This window comes from Saccopteryx leptura, chromosome 3 (genome assembly GCF_036850995.1).
Source record: "Saccopteryx leptura isolate mSacLep1 chromosome 3, mSacLep1_pri_phased_curated, whole genome shotgun sequence".
NCBI lineage: Eukaryota > Metazoa > Chordata > Mammalia > Chiroptera > Emballonuridae > Saccopteryx > Saccopteryx leptura.
This window is the reverse complement of record NC_089505.1, coordinates 108,498,863-108,526,482: the sequence shown is the minus strand read 5'-3', so window position 1 is coordinate 108,526,482 and position 27,620 is coordinate 108,498,863. Positions and strand designations below refer to the sequence as shown.

The following is a 27,620-nucleotide window of genomic DNA, read 5'->3' as shown; positions in this document are numbered from 1 at the left end:
AGAATGTGAGTACCTACCGCCTGGGGCTGTTGCGATGATTAGATGAGATCCTGCATAAAGTGCTTAGCACAGAGCCTACAGAAGAGCAAAATCTCACTACTAGCTATTTTTGCTATTATTAACAATGACTTAGTAATATGAGTCATATATAACTTGTTCCTCCTTTTTGCTGAGCTCATGGTGGCCTGCTCTAGACCAGTTTCTCATTTATAGCTCTCTCTCACCAGTCTCAAGCTCTCTGGGGACACACCCCAACTAAGAGCTGCTATGCTGGAGAATCTGCGGCTTGTGTTGATGCAGTGTGCGTACACAGACGGTGAAGGCACAGCCAGGTTTGGGATCACCGCGCAGGACCACTGATTGCCTCTAATCCCCTAAATTACCAGTTTGGCTCAAACCCTGAAAAAGCCCTTAAATGACGGCAAATGTAAGGACAGCCTGGGGGCTGAGTGCAAAACTTTTACAGGAGAAAAACAAATAACACTTAAGAAAAGTGCCTTCAACTCTGGATCCTTAGCACTTGTAATTCACTTCCAAATTACCTGGATCAGATCAAGATAACGTCCCTGGTTATAGACCAAGGTTAAAAATGGGGAATGTTTCTTTCTAGCATACATCGTATAATCTTGGGAGATTTAAATACACATGTATCTCTTCTTGTGGGGGGGAGTTGTCTCCTAGGACACTTTCCCTCCTACGTGAGTTCTCCGGTGGGCACTGAAGTGGGAGCTATTGTTGAAGTCTTTGCCACATTCCAAGCACTTGTAGGGTTTTTCTCCAGTGTGGATTCTCTGATGAATAATGAGGCTAGAGCTCTGGTTGAAGCATTTCCCACACTCTCGGCACTTATAAGGCTTCTCTCCTGTGTGAATCCTCTGATGAGTAATGAGATTAGAACGGTCACGGAAGAATTTTCCACACTCGAGACATTTGTAGGGCTTCTCTCCCGTGTGCACTCTCTGGTGAGTGATGAGCTTGGAGCGTTCACTGAAGCACTTCCCACAATCCGTGCATTTATATGGCTTCTCCCCAGTGTGGGTTCGCTGGTGGTTAGCCAGTGTGGAGCTCTTACTGAAGCTTTTCCCACATTCAGCACATTCATATGGTTTCTCTCCTGTATGGATTCTTTGGTGACTAATGAGTGCCGAGCTCTTGGAGAAGGTTCTTCCACATTCAGAACACTGATAAAGCTTCTCCCCCGAGGTGGTACTGTGTGGTCCAGGAGAATTCAAATTATTAATAGCATTCTGAGGCTGGTCAGATGTCTCCTCTGTTAAGTTCCTCCAGTGAGCACTAAAGGATGCATTTTGGCCAAAGTTTTCCCTGGGTTCACTACAATGATCAGAATTTCCTCCCAAGTGGATCCTCTGGTGTTTCAGAAGGTTTGAGCTCTGGTTGAAGCTCTTCCAACATTCCCCACATTTATAGGGCTTTAGCCCTGTGTGGATTCTCTGGTGGGTGACAAGGTTGGAGTGGTCACTAAAGCTTTTCCCACATTCGAGGCATCTGTAGGGCTTCTCTCCAGTGTGGATTCTCTGGTGGGTATTGAGGTTGGAGCGGTCACTAAAGCTTTTCCCACATTTGAAGCACTTGTAGGGCTTCTCCCCTATGTGTGTCCGCTGGTGGGTAATGAACTGGGAGGTCCGACTGAAGCTTTTCACGCATGTGTCACACTTGTAGGGTTTCTCTGCCAGATACAGGCCTTGATGGTCAATCAGTTTTTCTAAGTCCTCTTCAGAAGAACATTCTTCCCACTGTTCCTGTGGTAGAATTCCTGACAGCTCTTCTCCATTTTCATTTTCACTGCTTTCCCCCCACTCGTGTGGGTGGCAAACAATGTCTGTAGTACATTTTGATAGTGCTCCAGGCAAATCCTCAAAAATATCCTGCTCTGAACTCTGGTCTTCTTCCTCATGCCTCATCTCAAAACCTGAAAGAACAGACAGAACTGTTGTTTTCTTCATTCATTAGTTAGTGTCTGTTTATAAATCTGTATCTTGTGTCATGTGCATTTGGCTAACATGAATTTGTATCTTATATTTTATGTCACATCTTACAAATGTGACTAATGTGGCCCTGGCCAGTTGGCTCAGTAGTAGAGCATCAGCCTGGCATGTGGAAGTCCCGGGTTTGATTCCTGGTCAGGGCACACAGAGGCAACCATCTGCTTCTCCACCCCTCAGGTTCTCTCTCTCTCTCTTTCTCTCTTCCCTTCCCACAGTCATGGCTCAAATGGTTCAAGCAAAGTTGGTGCCAGGTGCTAAGGATGGCTCTATGGCCTCACCTCAGGGGCTAAAATAGCTCTGTGGCCAAGCAATGGAGCAGTGGCCCAGACAGGCAGAGCATTGCTCCCTAGTGGGCTTGCCCGGTGGATCCTAGTTGGGGCGCATGCGGGAGTCTGTCTCTGCCTCCACACATCTCACTTAATTTAAAAAAAAAAAAAAGACTAACGTGAAATTGATCATGTTTTGGTGCATACATGCATTTCTGACCTGCACAGCTGAGGAACAGAATCTGGGACCTAGTGCCCCCACCAAGGGAACCAGGAGCCCCAACCAAACAGCCAGCCAGTTAGTCCCCTGGCCCAGTCCCCTATCCCACTGTTTGATAATGAACACCTGCTCCTTCTAGCACAGTCAGGATGTCCTGTGTCATATGAGATTGAGTAAACTCGATAATTACCGAACCGGATCCCAGTAAAATGTAGACCTGACTGCTTGTCTCATTTAGGGGATTACACTAAGCTAGACATAACCTGAGCAAAGCACAAATCCTTTTTTTTTTTAAGTGAAAGGAGGGAAGATAGTGAGACACCCCCGCATGCACCCTGACCTGGACCCATGTGGCATCCCTGTCTGGGGCCGATGCTCAAATCAACTAAGTTATTCTTAGCACCAGAGGCTGTGCTGGACCAACCAAGCTATCACCCACAAGCCTAGCTCCCCTGCTCTGCCTGCATGCTTGCACGTTGTGGATATCTAATTACTCCATGCTTACCAGTGTCTGGAGTTTTAGGACCTGGGGTTGGAGGTTTGATGGCATCTTCATCTGCCATCTCATCCCAGGCCTCCTGGTCGTCAGCCTCTGTACTGCTCGGCCCAGATACAGGGAGACCCACTGCCTCCCTGACGGGCCCCACGGCTCTGACTGCAGTCCGCGCCCTCACCAGCGAGTCCAGTTCCTCGTAGAAGGGGCAGGTCCCCGGTGGGTGGCTGCTCTTGGCTTTCCGGTAGCTTCGAAGGAGGTTTTTGAATCTGTAGCGACACTGCTCCAGGGTCCGCAGGAAGCCCTGTGCACACAGCCGCTCTGCAATGGCCCGGTACACCTGGCTGTTCTGGTGACAGGTCCGGAGCTTTTCAGAGAAGGGGGACTCACTGAGAATGGTCAGGAAGGCCTTGGTCTCCTCGTAGCCCCAGTGCACACCTGCTGTCAGGAGGGAAGAGTTCAGAGTTGTGAGACTTGATGAGACTTGCCTAGGTCATCAGGGATCAGGGTAAATGCCCAGCACACAGGCACCTCAGAAACTGCCCAGGCAGCTGGGGCACCAAGGAAGAAAATACCCTTGCCCTCAGGGCCGTGCCAGAGCAGCCCACTCCAACCTCTTCTAAAAGAGTCTATTAACTTAAGAGTCCTGGCTAAAGGGGAGGACTTAGATGGCCACATTATACCAGGTGACCCCACTCCCCTGGCTTCAGCTGGTTGGTTCAGGGAAAGGCCTATAACTGGCATACAAGAGACTCTCTCTATATCCATTCAATACATGTCCTCTACTTGTATTCATGAACTTTCGTTCTGACAAATATGGGAACTGAGAATCCCTAAAGACATGGAGTTCAATTAATCTTGCATTAGAGTCCAGCTGAGGATGCCCTACCCTCTTTTGTGGAAGGAGGAAAAGGCAGTGGTCTGCTCGCAGCTCCTCTGCAGGGCAATGGTGCAGGCAGGGAGGCGGCACAGCGGACAGAACACCGCATGCACGGCGCTGGAGCGCTGGGACCTCGTCCTGACGACCCCAGCCTCACCAGACATCCCGAGATGCGATGTCACCTCTTACGCTTCAGTGTTCCTATGTTTACAATGACTTGGGCCCCAACTACTGATTATTGAACTGTATACTGTAAGGATTTCTGCTCTGTTCAATATTTCACTCAATAGCTTCCTTTACCTAAATTTACTATCTGTGAAGTCACGGCTGACGTGTTCATACACATTGAAATTAATAGTTTACTCACGCAACACCTAAGATCATCCCCATATACACTTCGGGAATTACTGAATTCGTTCTTTAAGGTTCCGCAGGATTTTAAAAGCGGCTGTTTCCATAGCTAAGAAAATCTGAGCGATGAGAACTGCTCACAGGAGAGTGGGAGCCTGAGGGTAACCACAGGAACTGAGTGGTTCACGCCAGTGGCGTCCGTCCAGACTTGTGTCCGGAACTCAGGGAGCACAGGTGTGACTACGAGAAGGGCTGGAATCTGGACCCAATTAAACGCTTGTGTCCTTACCTATGCGACTCTGGAATAGAGCCGGGCCGCCTGGAATCCTGGGCCCCTGGGCGGACTTGCCAGTGGCCAGGTCATCGCCATTACAGGCCTCTGCCGTTTCCTCTGGCTCCCAGCTCCCTTCCTCCTGCTCTTCCGCCTCTGCGTCACTGTCCCCCAGCCTGGGGAGCTCCACAGCCTCGCCTGGGCCGCTGGCAGCCCTGATGGCCGTCCGCGCCCTCACCAAGGCCTCCAGTTCCTCGTAGAAAGGGCAGGTCCCCGGTGGGTGGCTGCTCTTGGCTTTCCGGTAATTCCGTAGGAGGTTTTTGACCCTGTAGCGACACTGCTCCAGGGTCCGCAGGAAGCCCCGCGCCCTCAGCCGCTCTGCAATGGCCCGGTACACCTGGCGGTTCTGGTGACAGGTCCGGAGCTTTTCAGAGAAAGGGGACTCACTCAGAATTGCCAGGAAAGTCTTGGTCTCCTCGTAGCCCCAGTGCACACCTGACACCTTCATGTCCTCCACGTCCCACGGGAACTGATCTTCCCAGGCCTTTGCGTCCCTCCAGGCCAATGCTGGAGATGGTTTTACTGGCTCCTTATCCAGGCTGTAATCTGCAGCGCTTTTTCCAGAATGTGTAAGACTCAGACCCCAAAATTCTGGTTCCTGCTCTTGCTGGGAGATAATATTTGGTTTTGAAACTAGAACTCCTATATAAAAAGAGAAATGATAGAAATTATTTGTTGAGCAGAATGCTTATCCAAAATGTCTCTGAAACATTTCCCTACAAGAGGCCAATGGGAAATTCCCAAGCTAATTCCATCAAATGTCTGGAGGGTTAAGAGAGAGGTAACTAGAAGTAACAGCATCACTTCACCAGAAATGTTCATTAACCTGCTTATTGTTATGAAATACATCACACAAAAAAGTCATTGTCATTGGTCCACAGATGGGCCTATGATTTAAACTGGCCCAATCAGCAGGAATTCAGTGGTTGGAGGAAAGGTCTCTCCCTCTCTCTGTCCTTCTCGTTCTCTCTCCACGTGTGTATATGGTATGAGTCCCTCTTATCAGGAAACTTGTGGCCTCAATTGCCATTGGCATCTATTTCTTGACTCGAACACACAACACCTTTAAGGCAAAGCTGCGACTGAGGCTGAAGAGCAGAAAGAGTGAGCCTGTGACACGACTGAGCCAGTTTGGACTGTGGTTGGAGCACGCCCTCCTCTGAACTTTTAATAACGTGAGAAAATAAATTTCCTTATTTTTTAAAGCAGTTAGCTACATTTAAAGGACTGCTTTGCCAGCAGCTCCCAACCCTAACAAAATAAGAAGGCTTGAACTGAATAAGTATTTGAACAAAACCAGAAGGAGCCTGACCAGGCGGTGGCGAAGTGGATAGAGCGTCGGACTGGGATACCGAGGACCCAGGTTCGAGACCCCAAGGTTGCCAGCTTGAGCGCAGGATCACCTGGTTTGAGCAAAAGCTCACCAGCTTGGACCCAAGGTCGCTGGCTCGAGCAAGGGGTTACTCGGTCTGCTGAAGGCCCGCGGTCAAGGCACATATGAGAAGCAATCAACGAACAACTAAGGTGTTGCAATGCGCAATGAAAAACTAATGATTGATGCTTCTCATCTCTCCGTTCCTGTCTGTCTATCCCTCTCTCTGACTCTCTCTCTGTCTCTGTAAAGAAAAACAAAACAAAAAAACAAAAAAAAACCCTGGGCTTACCCGGTCAAGGCACATACAAGAAGCAACTACTATGAGTTGATGCTTCCTGCTCCTCCCCCCTTCTCTCTCTCTCTCTCTCTCTCTCAAATCAATAAGTAAAATCTTAAAAAAAAAAAAACCAGAAGGAGTTTAGAGCTAAAAAGAGACTTAATGATTATCTGGTTGAGCATTTTCCAAAGTTTGTTCCTTCTTACACTGTTTTTACTAGAGAATGTAAAGGGGGCGGGGGGGGGGGGGGGGTCAGCAAGTTTCTAGCGCCTTACCTTACTGACATGATGAGTCAGACCTGTCCTGTCTCTTCTACTTTATCCCACTCACTGTGGCCCAAGCGCCAGTGGGAAGTGGTTCGTTATTTTTTGGCTTCCTGTGCAAATGTGCCTACAGAAAGCAGTCTATGCTGGTCAGACATGGTTCAAGTATTCTGAACCCTATGATACTCATTACTCATTGTGGTTTAGTACAGCAGTCTCATGGGCTTAGTTCCCTCGGTCTGCCCCGAGAGACGGATCTTTTTTTCTTTTCTTTTTTTTTAAATTTTTTTTTTTAATTTTTTTTTTCTTTTTAGAGAGGAGAGGGAGAGACAGACAGAGAGAGAGAGAGAGAGAGAGAGAGAAGGGGGAGGAGCTGGAAGCATCAACTCCCATATGTGCCTTGACCAGGCAAGCCCAGAGACGGATCTTATTTGATGCTGAAGCCTGGATTTCTGAGACGGGGTCAGGCACCTGGCAGCCCCCGTCCCGGCGACCCCACTCCCCACACTCCGTCCCTGCCACCACAATGTGGCTACAGAAAGCTCGTGTTCTTCCTGGGTCTGAAATTCCAGACTTCACAGAAGCATGAATCTTAAGGGAGTGGCGAGAAACTGAGTGTGCCGGAAACCCAGCATCTTTGGAGGGCACGAGTTCCTTACCCAGGGACACACCGTTCCCACAGTTGTCTCCTGGGGCGTCCTTGTGAAACTTCTTCTCAGCATGTTTGCCAGGGCCTGGGGCTTCCTGTGAGATGTACAAAAGAAGGACCTCAAATGTCTCTGACCTTTGCAAACAGCCCAGGGGCCTCACTGGGCCCCAGAAAGACGAGGGGAGCACAGGGAGGGGCAGTGTGACAAGGAGAGGCCCAGTGGGCGGGGCGAGGGGCAGAGGCTAACACCCTGCGCCCGCGGCCCCTCCCCGAGGCAGGCCACAGAGAAAGGACCGGAGCAAAGGGGCAAAGCACAGAAGTAATGACAGGAAAGGGAGAACAAGGAGCAGCTTACCTGTGACTCAGCTGCCACCTCCCAATCGCCAACGCTCCCCATCTTTGGGAGAGTAGGGACTCGGGGAGTGAGGACAGCTGAGGAGAAGAAAAAGTCTCTGAAACCCAAGCCCTGGTCTCCAGAGAAGCACCCCCTCAGGTCTAGCTTTCCAAAAGCCATGCAGGGGTCAAACTGAGCCTGTCCCCCAGTCCATGAAAATCTCTGCTTCTCCTTCCCTGCTAGAGTATCTGGCTCCTAACTGCCTTGAGTGAGGTGCCACGTGTGCAATGCCAGCCCAGAACTCCTATGATCAGTACCCGCCCCAGCCTGAGCCAGCTGCGTGACTCAGCTGTAGAGGGGACATGCTGACATCACTGGGAGCAATACTCAGTTGTCTTACTTCTCAGTGTGTCCATCAGACACTATGCTGCTATCCCTTGCCTTGAATTCAGTACCTCTCCTCCCCACGTGCCCTTCCTTACCACCCCCTCACCCCTCTTCCCTGACGCTCCCTGATTCGTGGTACGCACCACTCTCTTTCAAGGCCTGGGGCGCCATCTTGGTGTCCAGATGCTCGGGAAGATCAGGGCCTAGATGGCATACCCACTGCCTCTGGGACTGTCGCTTAGGCCAGTGGTCCGCTGACTGCAGCTGAAAGCTCTGAGAGTCCTTTAAGGACCTGGTTTCTTCTCTGCACGATTCTGGTTCCTGTACACAGAGTCAAAATTCCCGACTGTCAGTTCAATGAGACCAGTTTCAGTAGGGGTAAAGAATGTTCTTTGGAGGACAACTGTGATCCAGAGGTTAAGGGCTCTTTTTAAGACCCATACATGGCTCAAAGTATGACAACAATGCCAGCAGACCGACGTCGGTAAACAGACCAGCATTTAACCACCAAATACCTATTGTCTTGTTCAGCACAGGGAACTACACAAGTGCCTCAGTGGGGTCACAACTGTTCAAAACATTTCTGAATCGGAAAGATAAATTAAGTAAAAATTTTATGACATGAAAAAATCTCTAAATATCAATCACAGTTAATTTTTTTAAGATTTTATCTATTGATTTTAGAGAGAGGAGAGAGAGTGAAACAGAAAGTGGAGGAGGAGCGGGAAGCATCAACTCATAGTTGCTTGTCATATGTGCCTTGACCAGGCAAGCCCAGGGTTTCGAACTGGCGACCTCAGCATTCCAGGTTGATGCTTCAGCCACTGCGCCATCACCGATCAGGCGGTGGTGTATTGCAAAATGTATTGCAATTTCTTCAACAGGTATTTTCAATATTAACACGGTTCAAAAATAGGAAATATACATAAAGATCATTCAGTGAAAATAGCCCAGCCCTGCATCTGTACCCCTCTCCTCCCCACAGGTAACCACTGTCTCCTGCATCCTTTCAGAACTTCTTCATATACAAGCAACTATAAACACAGGCTGGGGAAACAGTTGGGTTACAGTTGTTCATATGGAAAATAAAACAGTAATTAATCAATAGTAATACAAGAATAAACTATTTCACGTACTCACAACTCTAAGCCTACTTTTGCCATACCCTGTATATATTCTCATTTCTTCCCTATTTTCACACCAAAAGTAGTGACTATATACATTGCTCTGATCCTTATACTTTGACTCAACATCCATCTTTATAAACTTATTGATTTTGACACATTTATCTCCAAAACTCTTTTGGCTGACCTCAAAGGCAGGATGTTTACCATCAAGAAGACAGGTAGGAATGGACCATGGCAATCAAAGGCCATCCCAAATAAGAAGACCCACCCATGTCCTGTGTGCTTCACAGGGAGACAACATCTGTTTATCAGCACTCTTATACAGTTAAGAAAAAAAAAACCTCACTTTGTTACAGTTACAATCTTACAATGTAAGAGTCCGTAACAGTCCTCACCCTCAACTCTACCTGTTTCAACTACTGCCAGGACCAAGCAAAGATTCTGATTCCAGTGACTGGAATGGTGGACACAGGAAGAAGTAGATTCAAGTGACAATGAAGAGGGAAAAATCAGTAGGAAACTGCCTGGAGCAGGGAAGAATAAAGAATCCGCCAAAAATGTCTATGCTCCACACAAAAACCTGCACGTTTATAGCAGCTTTATTCATAACTGCCGTTACTTGGAAACATCCTAATTGTCCTTCATTCGGTAACCAGACAATGGAATATTATTCAGCACTAAAAAAAAGGGGGAGGAGAGAGCTAACAAGCCATGAAAAGGCATGGAAGAAATTTAAACACATATAACTAAGTAAAAAAATCCATTCTGAAAAAAACTACATATTATGTGATTCCAATTATATGACATTATGGAAACGGCAAAACTATGAAGACAGTAAAAAGATCAGTGGCTGCCAGGAGCTGGGGGAGGGAGGGACCCATACACAGGGCCCAGAGGGGTCTCCCACCCTACTGTAACCGCACGTGGGGTGATGAGGACGTGTCAGTGCAGGTCCATCGCCTGTGACAGACGTGCCACTCTCCGGGGAGTGTTGTAATGAAGGGGGCTGTGTAGCTCAGTTATGTGCCTTGCAATATAAGATCACAAGCTACAACATACGTGTCTGGGGGGAGAAACAAGCTACTTATCCATTTGTTTTGATATTTGTGAGCACTCGGGAACAGGTGAAAAGTTAAGAAACAGAAGTCACAGGAAAAAATTACATTAGGAGGTTTTATTACCTGATTTTTCCCCCATATTCAGCTTACAGTGGGTCTAATTTGAGAATTTTTTGGTCGAGTCCAACCCTCTCAATTTACAGATTGAAGAATCACAGAGACCTCAATTTAAGTCAGCTCTCATCTCTGAGTCTCAAGTTCTCCATCCACCAGCCCTGAAGTCCTAAGACTTGCATTTGTTTCTTCATTGCCACTTAAGAGAAACAACTGGTTTCTTTAAAAGAAATATGGGAGGTAGGGATGGTATATTAAAATAAGGTATGCTCTCTCATACACAGTTCAATAACTTTAAATATTACGTTCCCTGCACCTTCAATCAGTCTGTGAAGGAATCCAAACAGCAAAGCCACAGACCTTATTTTAACCTCTCTTCCCCTAACCTCACATCTGTATATTTTATGATGTACAGAAACTCCGCCATTTGTAAGAATATGTTCTCAGAGCTCTAATTTCCCCCGACAAAATGTGATTAAGTAATAATACCACAAGGATTACCAACTGTTTACCAAGTGGAAGCACCAGGGTGCTGTTGAGAGGAAGGCTCTAGGTGGCCGGCTCAGCCTGCTGCCAGCCAGAGGGCTTGTCCTCCACACACCAGCTTCAAAGAAGGGTTCAAAATTTGTGTCACAGCAAAATTATAAATTTTATCATGGTCTTCAGCGTCTCCTACAAATTGTTGAGGCTGTGAATTAAATCTACAATACTTTCTTTTTTTTTTTTTTTTTTTGTATTTTTCCGAAGCTGGAAACAGGGAGAGACAGTCAGACAGACTCCGCACGCGCCCGACTGGGATACACCCGGCACGCCCACCAGGGGCGAAGCTCTGCCCACCAGGGGGCGATGCTCTGCCCCTCTGGGGCATCCCTCTGTTGCGACCAGAGCCACTCTAGCACCTGGGGCAGCGGCCAAGGAGCCATCCCCAGCGCCCGGGCCATCTTTGCTCCAATGGAGCCTTGGCTGCGGGAGAGGAAGAGAGAGACAGAGAGGAAGGAGAGGGGGAGGGGTGGAGAAGCAGATGGGTGCTTCTCCTGTGTGCCCTGGCCAGGAATCGAACCCGGGACCCCTGCACGCCAGGCTGACGCTCTACCACTGAGCCAACCGGCCAGGGCCCACAATACTTTCATTTCGATATAAATTTAGACAATACTCACCTCTCTCAGTCTGTTCACCGATGTGAATAATGGCGATGGCAACAGTACCTTCCTAATTGGGTTGCGGGTGGAACAGACAAGCAATACAGAGAGAATGCTGAGAACAGTGTCTGGCACAGTGAGTGCTCAGCAAATGTCAGTTAATATTTCATTCGAGTCTCATGACTCAGAGGTATTTTAATTCCTATGGTTTCTAGATGAGGTATCTGTCATGTAATAGAACGATGAACTTGGAATTTAAGGGTCTGGGTTTAGGCAGCAGCTCATAGTGACTGAGCTTTGTGACCACATGACTTTTAGGGACTTAGCGTAATCTATAAATTATGGGAACAACAATGCTATTTCTGCCTACCTACATTACTGTGACAAGCGCCCCAAGAGATCACATAGTGGTCAGCAAACCACGGCTTGCAAGCCACATGCGGCTCTTTGGCCCCTTGAGTGTGGCTCTTCCAGAAAATACCACGTGCAGGTGCTACCTTGATAAGGAATGTACCTACCTATATAGTTTAAGTTTAAAAAATTTGGCTCTCAAAAGAAATTTCAATCGTTGTACTGTTGATATTTGGCTCTGCTGACTGATGAGTTTGCCGACCACTGTCCTGGGTAAAAGGCTTCCGTTGAGTGTAAAACAGTACAGATCAACAGTACTGTGAATACCGCCCCGGCAGCAGTTTACAGCAGTAGTTATGAGTGCTGGCTTTAGAGTCAGATGGCCGGAATTCAAACCGTGTCTCTACCACTTGTGTGCCCTTAAGCCAATCACCCAGCTTTGCCTTCATCGGTTTCCTCACTGGTAAAACTAGGATAATGGTACCTAGCTCATTAAATGATTGACAGGACTAAATGAGTTAATACAGGGAAAGCACCTAAAACAAAGCCTGGTCCACAGTCGTGCTCAATAAATGTCAGGTGCTCAATAACGCTAATGACTTATTTTGGCATTTAGTAAGCTAGTCCTGCCCCGCTGCCTTGCCTGACCCACTTCTGGGGAACAGACTATTTGCCTCACCTGCTGTCCTGCAGCCTGGGCCTCTCGGTGCCAATCCTCCACCAGGGCCACCGCCTCCTCGCCGTTCTCGGGGTGCCGCGCCTGCACCCAGGCCTGCACCTCCCTGGGTAAGATGGTCAGGAACTGCTCTAGCACCAGTAGCTCCAGGATCTGTTCTTTGAGATGGACCTCCGGCCTCAGCCAGCGACAGCAGAGCGCCCAGAGCTGGCTGAAGGCCTCGTGGGGGCCGGAGGCATCCCTGTACTGGAACTGCCGGAAGCGCTGGCGGGAGGCCTCAGGGCCAGGGACAGGGCTGCGGTCCTTCTCCTGAGGTCTGGATTCTGATCTCCACGCATCCTCCTCCAGTTTCACAATCAGGAGTTCCTCCAGCTCTGGTGGGGGAGAGGCCCGGGCCCGGGAGTCCAGGGCTACAGCCATGCTCTGCCCGGGCCGCCTCACTTCAGCGGGCCTGTCCTCATCCAACGTCCTCCTGCATCTACAGTGTGTCCTTCCAGGGGCTCCTGGGAGAGGAAATGCTTACAAGGCTCTGAAGGCAGAAAGACAAAGAAAAGAACAGTGAGCAAGAGGACCCAGGAGCCTCACCTGCCTCACTTCCCCACACCTACCACGGCCACTGGGTGGGGTGGGGTTGCCACGGGATGCTCTGTCCCATTAGCCGAAAGTTCGACCACAACCTGGCACCAACACCAGCAGCCAACAATCAGGCGGAAGACAGCACAGTGTGAAATCCTCTGGGACACGCTCAGTGCCTTAGCCTGGCGTCAAGGCCTCCGGGACCTGGTGCCAGCACAGCCGTTCCCCTCTACACACGTCCAAAGTCTGACCTGCCCTCAGCTGGGACCCAAACATCACTCACTTTCTTCCTAGGGCCTAAAGCTTTAGTCTTCCTCTGAAGGTGTTCTCCTTGCAAAGTTCTTCTCTCTCTTCTCCCCCTTGGCCATCCTACTCATTTGACATTTTTCACCATTTCTATGATTCCCAAAACTGCAGCCAGGACCTGTCTCCAGACCCCCAAATCCAACAACCTACCAGATATGCCCACTTGACTGTCTCTTAGGCACCCCAGACTCAATGGGTCAAAACTGCACCCATCATTTTCTCCCACGAGCCTGTCTCTCTTCTGGAGCTCTGCATCCATAAAGGCACCACCTCCCATCAGTTCACCCCTGCCAGAAACCTGGTCAGCACCTGTCTCCAAGCTCCCCGCCTCCAATGCATCACCAAACTGTCCCCCTGGCCTTCTAACCATCTACATCCCAATGCCACCACCTCGGTTCAGAGAATCATCACGTTTATCACTCGATCAGCATCCTATCTCACATCCTGGCCTCCACTCCACTCCCCTCACCCTAAGCCTGGGCCCATTCTTTGCACAACAACCAGACTAGCTCAAAATCTGACCATGTCACTTCCCTGCTAAACACCCTTCTGTGACTTCCCACGTCCCTCGGGGTCAAGTACAAGCCTCGCCCAAACCTCATTTCTTTACCATGCAGCCACGGTCACGGTGCTGCAGCTGCACAGCTTGCCGCTCCTACACGGTGCTGCCCTCTGGGCCCTCCCACATATTGGGGTATCCTTTGGGAAGTCTCTCCCCTTTCTTTACCTAGTTAGGTCTCAGCTTAAACTGTGCTTTTCCAAGATTCAGTGCTCAGCGTAGCTTCCACGCCACCTTACATTTTCTGTATCATTACCCAGATAATTCTTTGTAATTATCTACCCACTAGATCATAGGCTTCCCAGGGGACAGAGCACAGGGCTCAGCACACACAGGAAGCACTCAATAAACAGTGGGATGATGGTCAACTAATAATGGTGATGTGTCACGAAGCAAGAATTATAATTAAGCCCTTTCTGTGCAGACTAGATAAAAAAAGAAGAATGACCTTGCTCATTCCAGAAGGAATTCTTTTCTCTTTATTTCCACCGTGATACTTGTCACTGTCTAGGTTGTATCAGAGGAGTGTGTGTACATATGTGTGTCCCCAGGGAGATTACAGCCTCCCTGAAGGTAGGGAATGTAGCTTACTTTTCTGTCTTTCATGCCCTTCCCTCCCCCACACCCACGAACATGATGCACTAAACACAGGAGGCTCTCAGTGAATGCCTGGTGAGTGCACGTCTGGGGCTGCTCCTTTTACACAATGAAGACTCTGACAACGCTCATCTGGAAAAATGAGCTCTTTGTGTCATCCCCAACAAATCTAGATAACATAAAAAATGCCTACTCAAAGGAGGCCGTCAGCTGCTTCCACGCGGGAATGGCACAGCTGAATTGAGAATGGAGGAGGGTAGTCTTTTGATTTTAGGCCATCTAACTGGACTGTCTAGAAATAAGGCAGGAGTTGCCCTGGCTGGTTGGCTCAGTGGTAGAACGTCAGTCAACCTGGCATGTGGATGTCCCAGGTTTGATTCCTGGTCAGGGCACACAGGAGAAGTGCCCATCTGCTTCTCCACCCCTCCTTCTCCCCCATCTCTTTCTCTCTCTCTCTTCTCTTGCAGCTTTGGCTCGATTGATTCAAACGCATCAGCCCGGGTGCTGAGGATGGCTCTGTGGAGCCTCCTGCCTCAGATGCTAAAAATAGCTCAGTTGTGAGCATGGCCTCAGATGGGCAGAGCATCGGCCCCAGATGGAAGTTGCTGGGTGGACCCATCAGGGCGCATGCAGGAGTCTGTCTCTCTATCTCCCCTCCTCTCACTTAGAAATGAAGAAAAATAAATAAATGAGGCAAGGGTGACGGAAAACAAAGGCTTGTCTTAAAGAGTTCCACATACTGCTTGACCAGGCAGTGGTGCAGTGGATAGAGCGCCAGACTGGGATGCTGAGGACCCAGGTTCGAGACCCCGAGGTCGCCAACTTGAGCGCAGGCTCATCTGGTTTGAGCAAAAGCTCACCAGCTTGGACCCAAGGTCGCTGGCTCAAACAAGGGGTTACTCGGTCTGCTGAAGGCCCGCAGTCAAGGCACATATGAGAATGCAATCGATGAACAACTAAGGTATCGCAATGCGCAACGAAAAACTAATGATTGATGCGTCTCATCTCTCTCCCTTTCTGTCTGTCTGTCTCTGTCTATCCCTCTCTCTGACTCTCTATCTCTGTAAAAGAAAAATTAAAAAAAGAGTTCCACATGCTTAGGGAGAGGCAAGGAGCACAATTCATGCCCACCGAGCAACTTCCTGCTCATCCTTCAGCTATAAGCTCAATGTCACCTCATCTGTTAAGACTTCCAGGACATGCTCTTATCAGGCCTTGCCCTCATCCCTGCAGTCGAGAACTGCCTCCCCAATCCTGTGTTCCCTAAGCAATTGGCATGTACCTCTAATATGTTATCCTACATTATTGTAGTTACTTACTCCTGTATCTGACAGCCCGCCATCAGATCGCATTACTAGGGCCAGTACTATATCTTACTCCTTTCTCTATCTTCAGCGCCCAAGCCAGTGTCAGATAAACAGCAGGGCCAATGGAAGTTTTGTTGCCTTTTATCAAAACAGTAAAGCTGGTACATTACAAACCTAATGGGCTCTGGCAGATCCATAACTTATATTACACTAAAGAATTAATCTTTTATGAAACTTTTTTAGCCACAGCCTAATCATGCACTAGTCCAAACACATTTGTGTCACTCTCTCACACAAGGACTAATGCACCAGTCATGTACAGAATCCCACTGTGGCCTGATCTCTGGTGGCGTAGTGAAGAAAGTGTCGTCGTGGAATGCTGAGGGCGCTGGTTCGAAACTCTGCACTGTGTGGTCAAGGCACATATGGGAGTTGATGCTTCCTGCTCTTCCCCATCCCTCTCTCTCTCTCTCTCTCTCTCTCTTCCTCTCCCTCTCTCCCCCCTCTGTAAATAAAAGAATCCCACTGTGTACCCTGCACTGTACTAGGAGCCAGAGAGCCAACAGTAAGTAGGACAGCCAGTCTCTACCTTCATAAAAGTGTCAGTCTAACAAGACACAGTCAATGAGCAAAGTCTGTGCCCCTGTGCAGAGAGAACTCTAGAACAAAACAGGCAGTTCGTAGTCCCACCAGGCAGGCCCAAAGCCCTGAGTCTCAAATAATGGGTATTTTCTTCTGGGAAGACTTGAAAGTCCTCAAGTTATTTTTTAAATACAAACCTGAAGATTTTTCTGCTACTCCCTCATATATGAATCGTAGTCTATCCACAGAGGGAGTCAACACAGTCAGCCAACAGCAGAGTGACTTTACGTGGAGATGACAGGGGAAAAAATGGACAAGGTCATTCCTCAGTGCTGAGACTACCAGGAAGCTCTAGGTCCTCACTAAAATAAGCAGCCTCCAAGAGCCCCTATTAACTGAGTGTCCAGGGTGCCAGGCCCAGTGCTAAGTGCTCTTCATTCATCATCTCACTGAATCCTCCAGGCAAGAAGCGAAGTATCCTAAGTGTGGAGCTGCCTTACACTGACTTGTAACTTACACACATTAAACTACATACAAACATCAGGAAGAGGCAGAAAGGACATGACTTAAATAGCGCACCGGTTCCATTCACTATGTGTCTCGTCCAGAGTGAGCATGTGGTGATGACACCCATGGCTCTGCTGGTCCCCGGGTTGGTCTGAGTTCCCTCAAACCTCTGCACTGAATGTGGGCAGTGTCCTCCTATGGCAGGGGTCTCAAACTCAACTCAGCATGTGGGCCGCAGAGCAAGATCACAGACGTTCGGCGGGCTGCACTAGTTCTACAAAAGGCAACTGTTACGCAACACTTTTCTCACTGCAGTTGAAAACAAAAAAAAATCAGTAGAACAAGCACAATCGTACATGCAGTTTACTCAGTGTCACAAAATGACCAGAAACTGTAGTTCGCATCACAACTGCTGTTAACTAAGCTAATATCTAGCTAGGATGCTAGAGAAATGAAAAATACAAGTAGGCCTTTAGGCTTACTTAATTTTATCCAAAATATTTTGAACTTCGTGGATTAGTCTGCGGGCCGCACAAAATTGTTCAGCGGGCCACACGCGGCCCGTGGGCCGCGAGTTTGAGACCCCTGACCTATGGCATGGTCCCGAAACACAAGCCAACTCTCCTCTAGCGTTCAGGGCTGGTTTCTAAATGGCTCCTTGCTGAAAGAGTTTCAAGCTGACTGTGATTTTTGGCTAAATGTGATTATCACCTTCCATGCTGCCTTTAGAATACCATTATCCTGAGAGGATATGACTCCACTGAATCTTCAATTTACATATAGGGAACTGAGCTCCTATGGAAAGATTCACTTAATATTACAGAACTAGCCAGTGGCAGAGGTGGAATCTAAGCCCGGCCTGTTTCCTCCAGTCATTGTTTAAGCACACCACGTCGCCTCCTCTAGGTCTGCTGGTCACCCCATGTCCTGAGAAGACGGTATGGAGAGTGAAAAGGACATGGAGGCAGGAGTGAGCAAATCTGAGTTCAAGTTCCACTCCTGCCGTTTATCAACTGGGTGACGTCGGAAAGGTCATGTGACTCCTGCAGCCTCTCTGGCGTGCAGCTCACAGCCTGACCTTACTAGCAGCTTCCCCAGGTTTCCCGAGTACTGCATTTCCCCACGTATAAGACGTACCTTAATGTTGGGGCCCGAAATTTGGGGAAAAAAATGTATTACATGAAGTTATTGAACTCAAGTTTTATTCATCATAAAATTCACACAACTCCTCACCACTGTCAAAACTCCCATCCATGAGGAGCTTGTCCTCCTGTGTCTGATGACGAATCACTGTCTTCATATATTGCCTCGTCCTCAGTTCCGTCTATGGCATTTGAAATGCCACAACCACTGTATAAGATGCACCCAGGTTTTAGACTGCAAATTTTTCAAAAAGGGGTGTGTCTTATACATGGGGAAATACAGTAGTACAATAAGAGTAGAGCAAAGGGACAGGGAGACTTAAATCAGTGGCTACAAATCTAAATGGCCAGAGGCCAGGCACTGTAAATGAGTAAATGAGTGGAGTGGGGACTATGGCTACTACAGAGCACCAGCGGGACCACTGACCCAAAGTCCATAGGCCTTCTTATTTTTCTAAGAGCAGTCAGGATGCTAGATTTTTAAATGTTGTCAACCTATTCAAAATTGCTTCACACACCCTGAGGATTAAATAGAGCATGATGGAAGGCTTTGTTCAACATGGCTGTCACTTTGCCACCTTTCAACTTAGGGATCTCAAAGGTCTCTCCCAATCTCCAGGAAGACCTAGAAAGGGTACAAATTCCCCCCAAAGAATGAAGGATAGGTGTTGCTGTCAAAATCAGAATCCCTTTACTAACACAGGGAAGCTAAGAGGCATTCTGGGCTCCCGGGGTCATGAGTATGGATGTGGCCATGAAGAACCCACCCAGTAAAGAGCAGGTTGAGAAGAGATCTGTCCTATGGTCTGTGACCTCCAAAGAGAAAAACACTGAGAGTTCCCAGAGGCTTTCAAGCTCATTTGGCTGATGGTCCAAGCTCTTGCTTAAGCAACCTGACCTCACACTTAAGGGCAGGGGTCCCCAAACTTTTTACACAGGGGGCCAGTTCACTGTCCCTCAGACTGTTGGAGGGCCGGACCATAAAAAAAAACTATGAACAAATCCCTATGCACACTGCACATAACTTATTTTAAAGTAAAAAAACAAAACGGGAACAAATACAAGATTTAAAATAAAGAAGAAGTAAATTTAAATCAATAGACTGACCAGTATTTCATTGGGAACTATGCTCCTCTCACTGACCACCAATGAAAGAGGTGCCCCTTCCGGAAGTGGGGTGGGGGCCGGATAAATGGCCTCAGGGGGCCACATGCGGCCCGCGGGCCGTAGTTTGGGGACCCCTGCTTAAGGGCATAAACCAGGGAAAGCAAATAGGTTTCATTTAAAGCACCAACTTTACATTGAACTGTGCTAAAGACTCCGAATCCCATATGAATACAATTAGCTAGGTCTGCCAGACACAGGAAGGGGAAGTGGCAGCACACCTTCCATGTTTTTGCCACCCCCGGCCTAAACTCTCATGGACACGGAATCAGGTCCCAGCAAAAAACAGCCTTCATGGGCAGAACACTAACGCATGCCCCTGGAGACCCACCAGAGGTAGCCCCTTTCAAGCCTGGTATAGCAAAGCTCACCCTGGCTGGTCTTTCATCAAGTACGGTATATATTTATTAGGCAGTGGAGAAAGAAGTGACTCCTGTCCTGGATGCTTAGTGGAAGAGACCAAAAAAAAAAAAAAAAAAAATGTCAGATAATGATGATTAAATGTGGAAAATGCAGGAAGAGTTCTGTGGGAGCTAGCAGTGGGAGGCAACTTCATCTGCGTAAGGCAATTGAACAAAGTTACATTTGAGTTGGCTCTTGAAGAAAGAATAGTTCTCTTGGCAGAGAATAGCGATGAGAGGGAGTGTAGTCTACACACAAGGAAAAGCATATATAATGGTGGGAAACCCAACAGATTCCCCAAGAAATGGGGAAAACCTTGGCAGCCCTGGAGTGAGGGGTAGATGAAGATTAGGCTGAAAAGTAGTTATGAAGTTACCTTAAATATCATTAGGATGAGATGCTTAGACTTAGTTCTACCACTGACGAGTGCCCATGAAGGGTTTTGAAGGCACCATCAGATTTGTGGGTTAAATAGATCACACTAGCGACAATACGTTTGTCCGGGCTGGGAGGTAAAAAGATGGAGGCTTCAGCAAAAAAAAACTGACAAGGAAAGGGCAGATTCAAGACACATTAAAAGAAACGGAAAGATTGTAAGATCCCCGGATGTGGAAGAATGCAAGATAAATCAGAGGGCACCTAGGTAAAGTGGACGACAGTGCCCTTCACCTCCATCAGGAGTAAGAGAAAAGGTGTAGGTTAGGGGCCAACCACAATAGCCAGTCCACCCCCTGGGTTCCAGAAGTCTCAACCATTAGAGAGAGTGTAATGGGGTATCAAATGAGACGTCTGTTCTAGGCAAGCAGGTAGATAGAGGCCGGTACACAATTTTTAAGGTTGCGCTTCAAGCTCAGGCCCTCTTATCTGCACTTCTTACCAGGGCCTCAGAACCTTCTCTCCTTCCCTCTGTGGTCTCCTGACCCTTCTGACGCTTCTACGATGTTCCCACTTGCAGAGCCTCTCTCGGTGCCCTCACCTACAGACCTAAGTCGGTCCTCACTGCCAGGGCCCTCCATCTCCCTCCTCATCCCCCTATGACCCTTCCCATATCCGGACGCCTCATCCTCTGGCCGCCCCTCACCCTCCACCCACACATAAAACCTCTTTTCTCCCTTCTCACCTTCCCCTGCCCCCTGTGACACCACCACCTCCTAAGTCTCCAGCCCAGAGCCTGAGTCTCAACTGCCCCCGCCCCGCCACCCGGACTCACCCACCGAGACACCCACTTCACAACGGGGCGGAAGTGCTCCAGAGTTCGCGCAGGGAACCCTGGGACGCGGAGTCCGAACGGCGCCACCCCGGGAGTGGAGCGACTGAGACTACAACTCCCAGAAGGAACCGCGCGGTAGCCGGTGGGCGGTCCCCGCCGTTTACTGCCCTTAACAGGCTGTCAGCCAATAGATGTGTCACCTTCTCCCGGTACCGGAACAAATCGAAACAGAGTCTAAACGTGGGGGCGGGGCCTGTTGCAATCTCACTCCTTTCCACAGGCTCCGGGAAACGGCACCGCCCAGTGGGCGGGCACTCAAGTTGAAGGGACCGAGCGAGAGTCAGAGGCCAGAGAGAGGTCAAAGCAAAAACATTAAGAGATAAGAGAGAGGGTGGCTAAGTGGCTAACGATGACCAGACTGGTGGCCACGAAAGACAATTGTAGATTCAATTTCAAGCTCAGAGTGGAGCTGTGTGGCTTTGGATCAATTGTAAACCTCGCTTTCTTCATCTGTAAAGCGAGGATAATAATAGCATCCGAGTCTACAGGTTTTTGTGAGGCCTCAATGAACAATTCGTCTAAGACGATTTAGCTCAGGGTCTGGGTCCTAAAAATACAGAGCGAATGTTAGCTATTATTGTGTAAATTAGATAGTGCAAAGCTTAGCACTTCGTGGGTGTTGGAAGAATGTTAATCATTATTAGAATAATAATCTGAATAATTTTAATATAAATACAGTTGCTTTGTATTTTGGGGTATGAGCAATCTAATATGGGGTTGAGAATGTGGGTTTGTTGTCAGACATGGATCCAAATTCCAGACTAACTACTTCCTAGGTGGAATGGCCTTACACGAATTACCACGTCTCTTTTGTCTTAGGGTGTTTTCATCTTTAAAATGCAGATAATGTAATAGAAGCTACACTGCAGGTGTTGTGAAGATGAAATGAGATTATTCAGGTAAAGCATGGACTCTGGAGTCAAGCTGCTTGTGTCTGAAACTTCTTATTTTCAAATGCAAGATATACCTTGCCACCACTAGTTGTGAAACCTTGGACAAATTATTTCACCTCTTTATGCCTCATTTTCCTCATCTGTTAAATGGGAATTAAAATAATGGCATCTACCTGGTAGGTTCTGTGAGAAATAAATGGAGAAAAGTAGGTAAAGAGCTTGTCACATGGCTAGCAGAAGCTAATAAATTTGAGCTACTGGCCTTGGCCAGTTTGCTCAGGGGTAAAGCATTGGCCCGGCATGTGGATGTCCCGGGTTCAATTCCCAGTCAGGGCACACAGGAGACGTGACCATCTGCTTCTCTACCTCTCCCCTTATCCCTTCTCTCTTCCTCTCTCTCTCTCTTCCCCTACTGCAGCCATCGCTGGGGCCCCAGGTGCTAAAGATGGCTCCATGGCCTCCCCCTCAGGTGTTAAAATAGCTTGATTGCTGAGCAATGACTCCAGATGAGCAGAACATAGCTCCATAAGGTGCTTGCCAGCTGGATCCTGGTCAGGGCACATGCGGAAGTCTGTCTCTCTGCCTCCCCGCTTCTCACTTAAGAAAAATAAATAAATAAATTTGAACTATTATTTTTTATTAATGGTCTGAGACTTTGGGGAAATTGACAGTACCTAGCATATGGCCAAGTGCTCAATATATGTTGTCCATTGTTAAAATTTAGAGAATTCTAGCCTGACCAGGCGGTGGTGCCATGGATAGAGCGTCAGACTGGGATGCAGAGAACCCAGGTTCGAGACCCGAGCTTGCCAGCTTGAGCGCAGGCTCATCCAGTTTGAGCAAGGCACACTAGCTTGAGCTCAAGGTTGCTGGCTTGACCAAGGGGTCACTCGGTCTGCTGTAGCTCCCTGGTCAAGGCACATATGAGAGAGCAATCAATTAACAGCTAAGGTGCCGCAACGAAGAATTGTTGCTTCTCATCTCTCTCCCTTCCTGTCTGTCTCTCTGGAAAAAAAAAAAAATTAGAGAATTCTATATCTTAGTTTAAAGGCCTAGTTTAATGTCCTTCTCCTCTATGAAATGTGTTCCAACTTATTTATAGTAATAACTCATGTGGTGTTACTCCGTGAAAGAAGTACTAACCCATAAGCACTCCTTGTTATTGAAGTCCTACAGCCCTGTAAGGTGGGTATTATTACCCTAGTTTACAAGGAGGAAATGGGGGCTTGGACAGATGAAGTGACCTGCTCAAGATCACATAGCCAATAACGGCCAGGCCTGGGATTTGAAACTAGGAATGTGACGCCCTCAAAGGTTTCTTCTCAGCCACACACCGCATCAAGAAAAGATCGCCAGTGAAAGGGAGAGGGTGGTGTGAGTGGAGAGGGAGACGACAGTTCTGCAGTATGAGGTGCTGGGACTGCTGGAGATATTTGAGACAGTGTCAAGATAGGAAGCTAGAAAGGCGACTCTGCAGAGTTAGATAAAGACATTTATTTCATTTCAGGATCATCTGCCCTGAAGAGGAGGAATGGAGGTGAGTATGCTCAGGAAAAAAAAAAAGACAGCATTGGGACACTAGAGGGCGCCCCTCACACTAAAGCCAGGCTGGAATTGTCCTCTGGTTTCTTTTAGCCTTTGTCTATTGAAAACCTCTCACTGTACAGAAGAGGAAAATTAAAGCCCCAAGAGGCCAAGTTCCCTGGCCCAGTGTCATTTGGAAATAAACAGAGCCTGAACCAGACCCCAGAGCTCTGCTTCAGCATCCATCAAGGTCTTTTTCTGTCCAGAGTAGTCTATGAAGACCCTCTGTGCTGGGCCAGCACTAGGCTCTAAGGATACAGTGATGAATCAAACCTGGTCCCTGTGTCCCCAGGGTCTGATCTCCAGGCTTTCCTGATCAAGTTTTCTATTAGTAAATTAGTACTGTATCCTACTAGTAAGGTGCTTTTGAGCACACACTCCCAACATGTGTATTTATTTACCTATGTGATATGCACGTAGTACATATATTTATATAATTACATTAAAAGCTAACTTTTATTGAACATTTACTGTGTATTATTAGATCCTGCTCTCAGTGCTTTATACATATTAACTCATTTAATCCTCACAAAACCCTTTGAGGGAGGGAGTAATACTATCCCATATTATAGAAGAGGAAACTGAGATACGGAGGTTAAGTAACATAATGAAGCCATATGGCTAAAATGTAGACAGGCAAGCTTCAGAATAAAGTCAGATGGAAAAAAAAATACAGGTAGAAGTTTAAATTTTTTCTTCCTAAACTCCAGTGCTTCATCTTGTGCACCCCCCCTTGCAGACCACTGTTCTAGGTACTCCCAGACCTATAAGGACTGGTGTGGTGTGATCAGTACTTTGAGAAGGGGAAGTCCAGGAAGTTGTGGGAACCCAGAGGCTGGGAGGTCAGGAATGGCTTCTGGAGAAAGTGATTGCTGAACTGAATCTTCAAGGATACGTTGTAGTCCCCCAGAAGAAATAAGTTGGGAGGAAGGAATGGCACATGCAAAGGCCCAGAGGCAGGAATGCATGGTGTCCTGGAAGCAACAAGTAGTTCAGCACGGCTGAGTGCCAAAGAGGTGGGTTTCCCTCATAGTGTTGCTATGAGGTTCAGACAAGATGACAGCTATTTTCAGGCCTTCAGTAAGGGAATAGCCTATCAGTCTGCTGCCTCCTGGACAGCACCCCAGCTTTTTGACCCTCAGCTGCAATTCCTCTGTAACTCAGATGGCAAAAGGGACCTCTCTGCCCCTTGAAGATCTGGTTGAACATGGCCTGGACCCCATTCCATAGCTTAGGAGTACTAGTGCCTTCCTTTCTTTCCCATACTCTCCCTGAATCCCCCCTACACACACACACACACACACACACACACACACACACTTTATTTCCTCCAGACAACAGTTTTGTGAGCCCAACGCTTTCGCCCTCTTTCTTCTGTGGGTTTCAATCCAAAAACAGAAAGTCCAATTGAGCCAATCATTTCGTGGATTTAGTACATTTACTGAGGAGCTAAACATCTTGAGATCACATCATATACGTCATGGCCACCTGCCAACTCCCAAATTTTCTCATTTGGCCTTCAGAGCGCTCCCAAAAGCTAGGTTCCCAAAACCACAACTTGATCCTCCCTATACATACAGCACCCCGACCCCCCCAGGAGTTCAGTTCAGTCTCACAGACTAACACACACCTGCTGTCTCCCTGCCAGGCTGGCTTCCTTTCCTATCTCCACTCTCCAACACACATGCGCTCGCTCTAGCCCAACCCAGCTTGCTCTAGCCTTCTTCCCAGCCAATCCCAGAAGTCGTCCTTTCTTTCATCTTCCTTGGGCCACATGCAATAGTCCCCTCTGCGGAGCAGCCAGGCGGTAGCAGGGGAGCTGGTGGCGAGAGACAGGCTCCAGGAAGACCAGCAGCATCACTGGGGGGCGGGTGGCAGTCAGCAGGAGGGAGGTGGCAAGGCAGAGCTCCAGTCGGCAGCGTGGAGTGTGCAGGGCCTGGTGGCACAGCACATAAAGCATGACCTGGCTGCTTGCCATGCTCTCTGCCACATTATCGGCCACATCCTGGCCTGGCTCAAAATCCCGCTCAGGGAGGCAGAGGCGCAGCCCCCATCCGCCCTCCAAAGTAGGCAGCAGCTCCTGCACCACCCAGGCCTGCTCTTGCCTACAGTGGGACACAAAGACATCATGGAGAAACCTCTGGCCTTCACTCCTCTGACCCCTCAGATCCTGAAGCCAAGCCCTGAACAAAGCCTGGAGATAGAGGATCCAGGAGTTCCTGGCGTCTTGCAGGAGGGGCAAGGAGATCAGCAGAAACAGCAGGGCAGAGCTGCCCCAAAAGACTTCCAACCCCAAAGTCTTGGGGCAGTGACTCCAGAGAAAGGGGAAAAGGGGCTTCTTGCGGTGGCCCCCAGCTTCTGTCTGGCACAGCTGGTGTGATTGTATATGCACATATGTTCTGGAGGACTGCTCAAGCCAGGGCCCCACCCAGGCATTGGCACACTGGCAGGCCAAGGACGTTCTCAGAATATACATGTGCTGTGGCATCTGGGGACTGTGTGCCTGGAGACTGCCATCCAGCCTGAGGCCTGTCTCCCTGTCTAGCACTTAGACCTGGAGACATCCCAGGCCCTGGAAAGCAGCAGCAGACAGGGTCTCCATCCCCGTCTGGGCCAGGCGCAGCACCTGGAGCCTGGGCAGCTCGCCCACCAGCTCCTCGAGCAGCACGGGGAGCCGGCGGGGCCGGGCTAGAGACTGCAGCTTCCCACCTGCAGCTCCTATAGGCTGGGCAGCCCCGTGATGCGGCATGGCCTGAGGCTGTGCCCGTTCCCCTCTACTCTCAGATACTGGAGCATAGGGTGCAGCCAGGGGAAGAGGCTGGGGATGTCCTGGGAGCAGAGGGCCTCCAAGCTATTGCCAAGCAAAGAGAGCTGGCAAAGGGCAGGGAAGATCTTGGTGACATTAGGGGTCTCCAGCTGCAGTCCCCAGCCGTTTAGAGTCAGGTTCTGCAAGACTGGAAAGACAGGAGAAGCCAGCTTCCAAAGCTTCCTGCCTGGCACTGCGTGAAGCTCCAAGCTGGTCAGCTTCGTGGGCAGGGACAGTGCTGCCCCAGAAGAGCTAGAGGACAACTGCAGTTTCAGGTTGTGCAGATTCTCTGGGCCCCAGAAGTCCCAGGCTGGGCTCAGCACCTTGTGGGTATCCAGCAGGTTTAGGGTGGTCAGTGCGGGCAGAGGGGCCAACCAGCCCGCACCCAGGGACGTCAGTGGATTTTTACCCAAGCCCAACACCTCCAGCCTCCTTAAGCTCTGGAATACCTGGCCTTCCAGCCAAACCAGCTGGTTTCCCTGAAGCCGCAGCTCCCGCAGCTGGGACAGACAGGAGAACACACTGGGGACAGGCCACGCAGCCCCGTGTTGGACAGATCCAGGGCCCGCAGCCCAGTGTTGGACAGATCCAGGACCTGCAGCCCTGACACTGCCCCGGTCTCATTCGGACACAGCATGGCGCTCCGCAGCTGGTTGTTACTCAGGTTCAGTCTCTGAAGCCTGGGCAGGGCAGCCAGGAAACCTGGGGGCAGGTCAGTCAGGCAACTGCTCTGAAGAATCAAGTTGCTCAGGCTCTGGCAGGAAGCCAGGGCCTCCAGAGATATGTGTCCTACCTGCATGAATCTCAAATTCAGCTCTTGCAGTTCAAAGTGGGCAACAGCCCCAGCAGGCAGCTCGGCCGTGTCCGTAAACGCCACAGACAGGGCATCCAGCCTCTGCAGCCCCAGTCCCATCACTGTGACCGCCTTCATCTTTGTGTGGGCCAGATTCAGAGTCCCCAGCTTGAGGCCCTGCAGGGCCCCAGGACTGGCCATCTTCAGCTGCCTGTTGTCTGACAGGTCCAGCATGTCCAGAGTCCAGGCATCACCAGAGGAGGGACCGGGCACCAGGTCTGGGAAGATGTCAACCAATTTCCCCACCTTCTGAAGGCAACCAGAATTGATGGACAGATGCCGTAGACTGGGAGGCAGCCAGAGCCCCGAGCTCCCATTCAGGCAAAACCCCCAAAAGCTAGGTATTGGAGGGAGCTCAGGTCCCCAAAGGCACCGGGGGTAGGAAGAGGTCATCCGAAGGAATGCCTAAGAAGGACCATTTCTGCAACTTCCCCGAGCCCCAGAGGGCTCCTGGCAGGAGCTGGGGGAGACGTAGATTCAGCCTCAGGGCCTTGAGGTCAAGAAAGTAGAAGAAGGCATCCGGGGTCAGAACCGAAGTGGGACCGCCAAGACAGAGCCCCTCCACGTTCTGCGGCATAGCCTCCAAGGCCTGTGTCAGGTTGGTCACAGAGGAGCGTGCTGCAAAGAGGGACAGGCTGGCGTCCAAGCAGCACAAGGAGAGATATGAGACCAGGCACAGCTGGGAGCCTTCGGTCACTAAGCAGTTGGAAGTGGTCCAACCCACAGTCAGAGGAAGGGACAGGAGCAGACCAGGCAGCAGCAAATGTCTGCCCAT

General features: G+C 49.2%; 2 protein-coding genes across 5 annotated transcripts; both read right to left on the bottom strand.

The window, feature by feature from the left end:
• Positions 1 to 498: 498 nt before the first annotated feature.
• ZSCAN20 (zinc finger and SCAN domain containing 20) lies at positions 499 to 26,875 on the bottom strand. 4 transcript variants are annotated; one of them, XM_066375793.1, is made up of 8 exons: positions 26,786 to 26,875; positions 12,301 to 12,826; positions 7,976 to 8,153; positions 7,467 to 7,543; positions 7,122 to 7,206; positions 4,506 to 5,189; positions 2,998 to 3,426; positions 499 to 1,930 (listed from the first exon to the last, which is right to left on the bottom strand). In XM_066375793.1, the coding sequence occupies exons 2-8, from the start codon at positions 12,715 to 12,717 to the stop codon at positions 678 to 680; spliced, it is 3,123 nt and encodes a 1,040-aa protein (XP_066231890.1). In that variant the 5' UTR covers positions 12,718 to 12,826; positions 26,786 to 26,875; the 3' UTR covers positions 499 to 677. The 4 variants fall into 4 exon arrangements, with proteins under 4 accessions (XP_066231890.1, XP_066231888.1, XP_066231891.1 ...); XM_066375791.1 differs by lacking the exon at positions 26,786 to 26,875 and adding an exon at positions 20,650 to 20,687; XM_066375794.1 differs by lacking the exon at positions 26,786 to 26,875 and adding an exon at positions 20,650 to 20,687 and having other exon boundaries at positions 2,998 to 3,423.
• On the bottom strand, positions 24,708 to 27,620 carry LOC136399923 (toll-like receptor 12). Its single transcript, XM_066375795.1, is given in 6 exon segments — positions 24,708 to 24,993; positions 24,995 to 25,892; positions 25,895 to 26,514; positions 26,547 to 27,171; positions 27,174 to 27,218; positions 27,221 to 27,620. Coding segments are annotated over 6 exon segments (2,700 nt in total). The 3' UTR covers positions 24,708 to 24,881.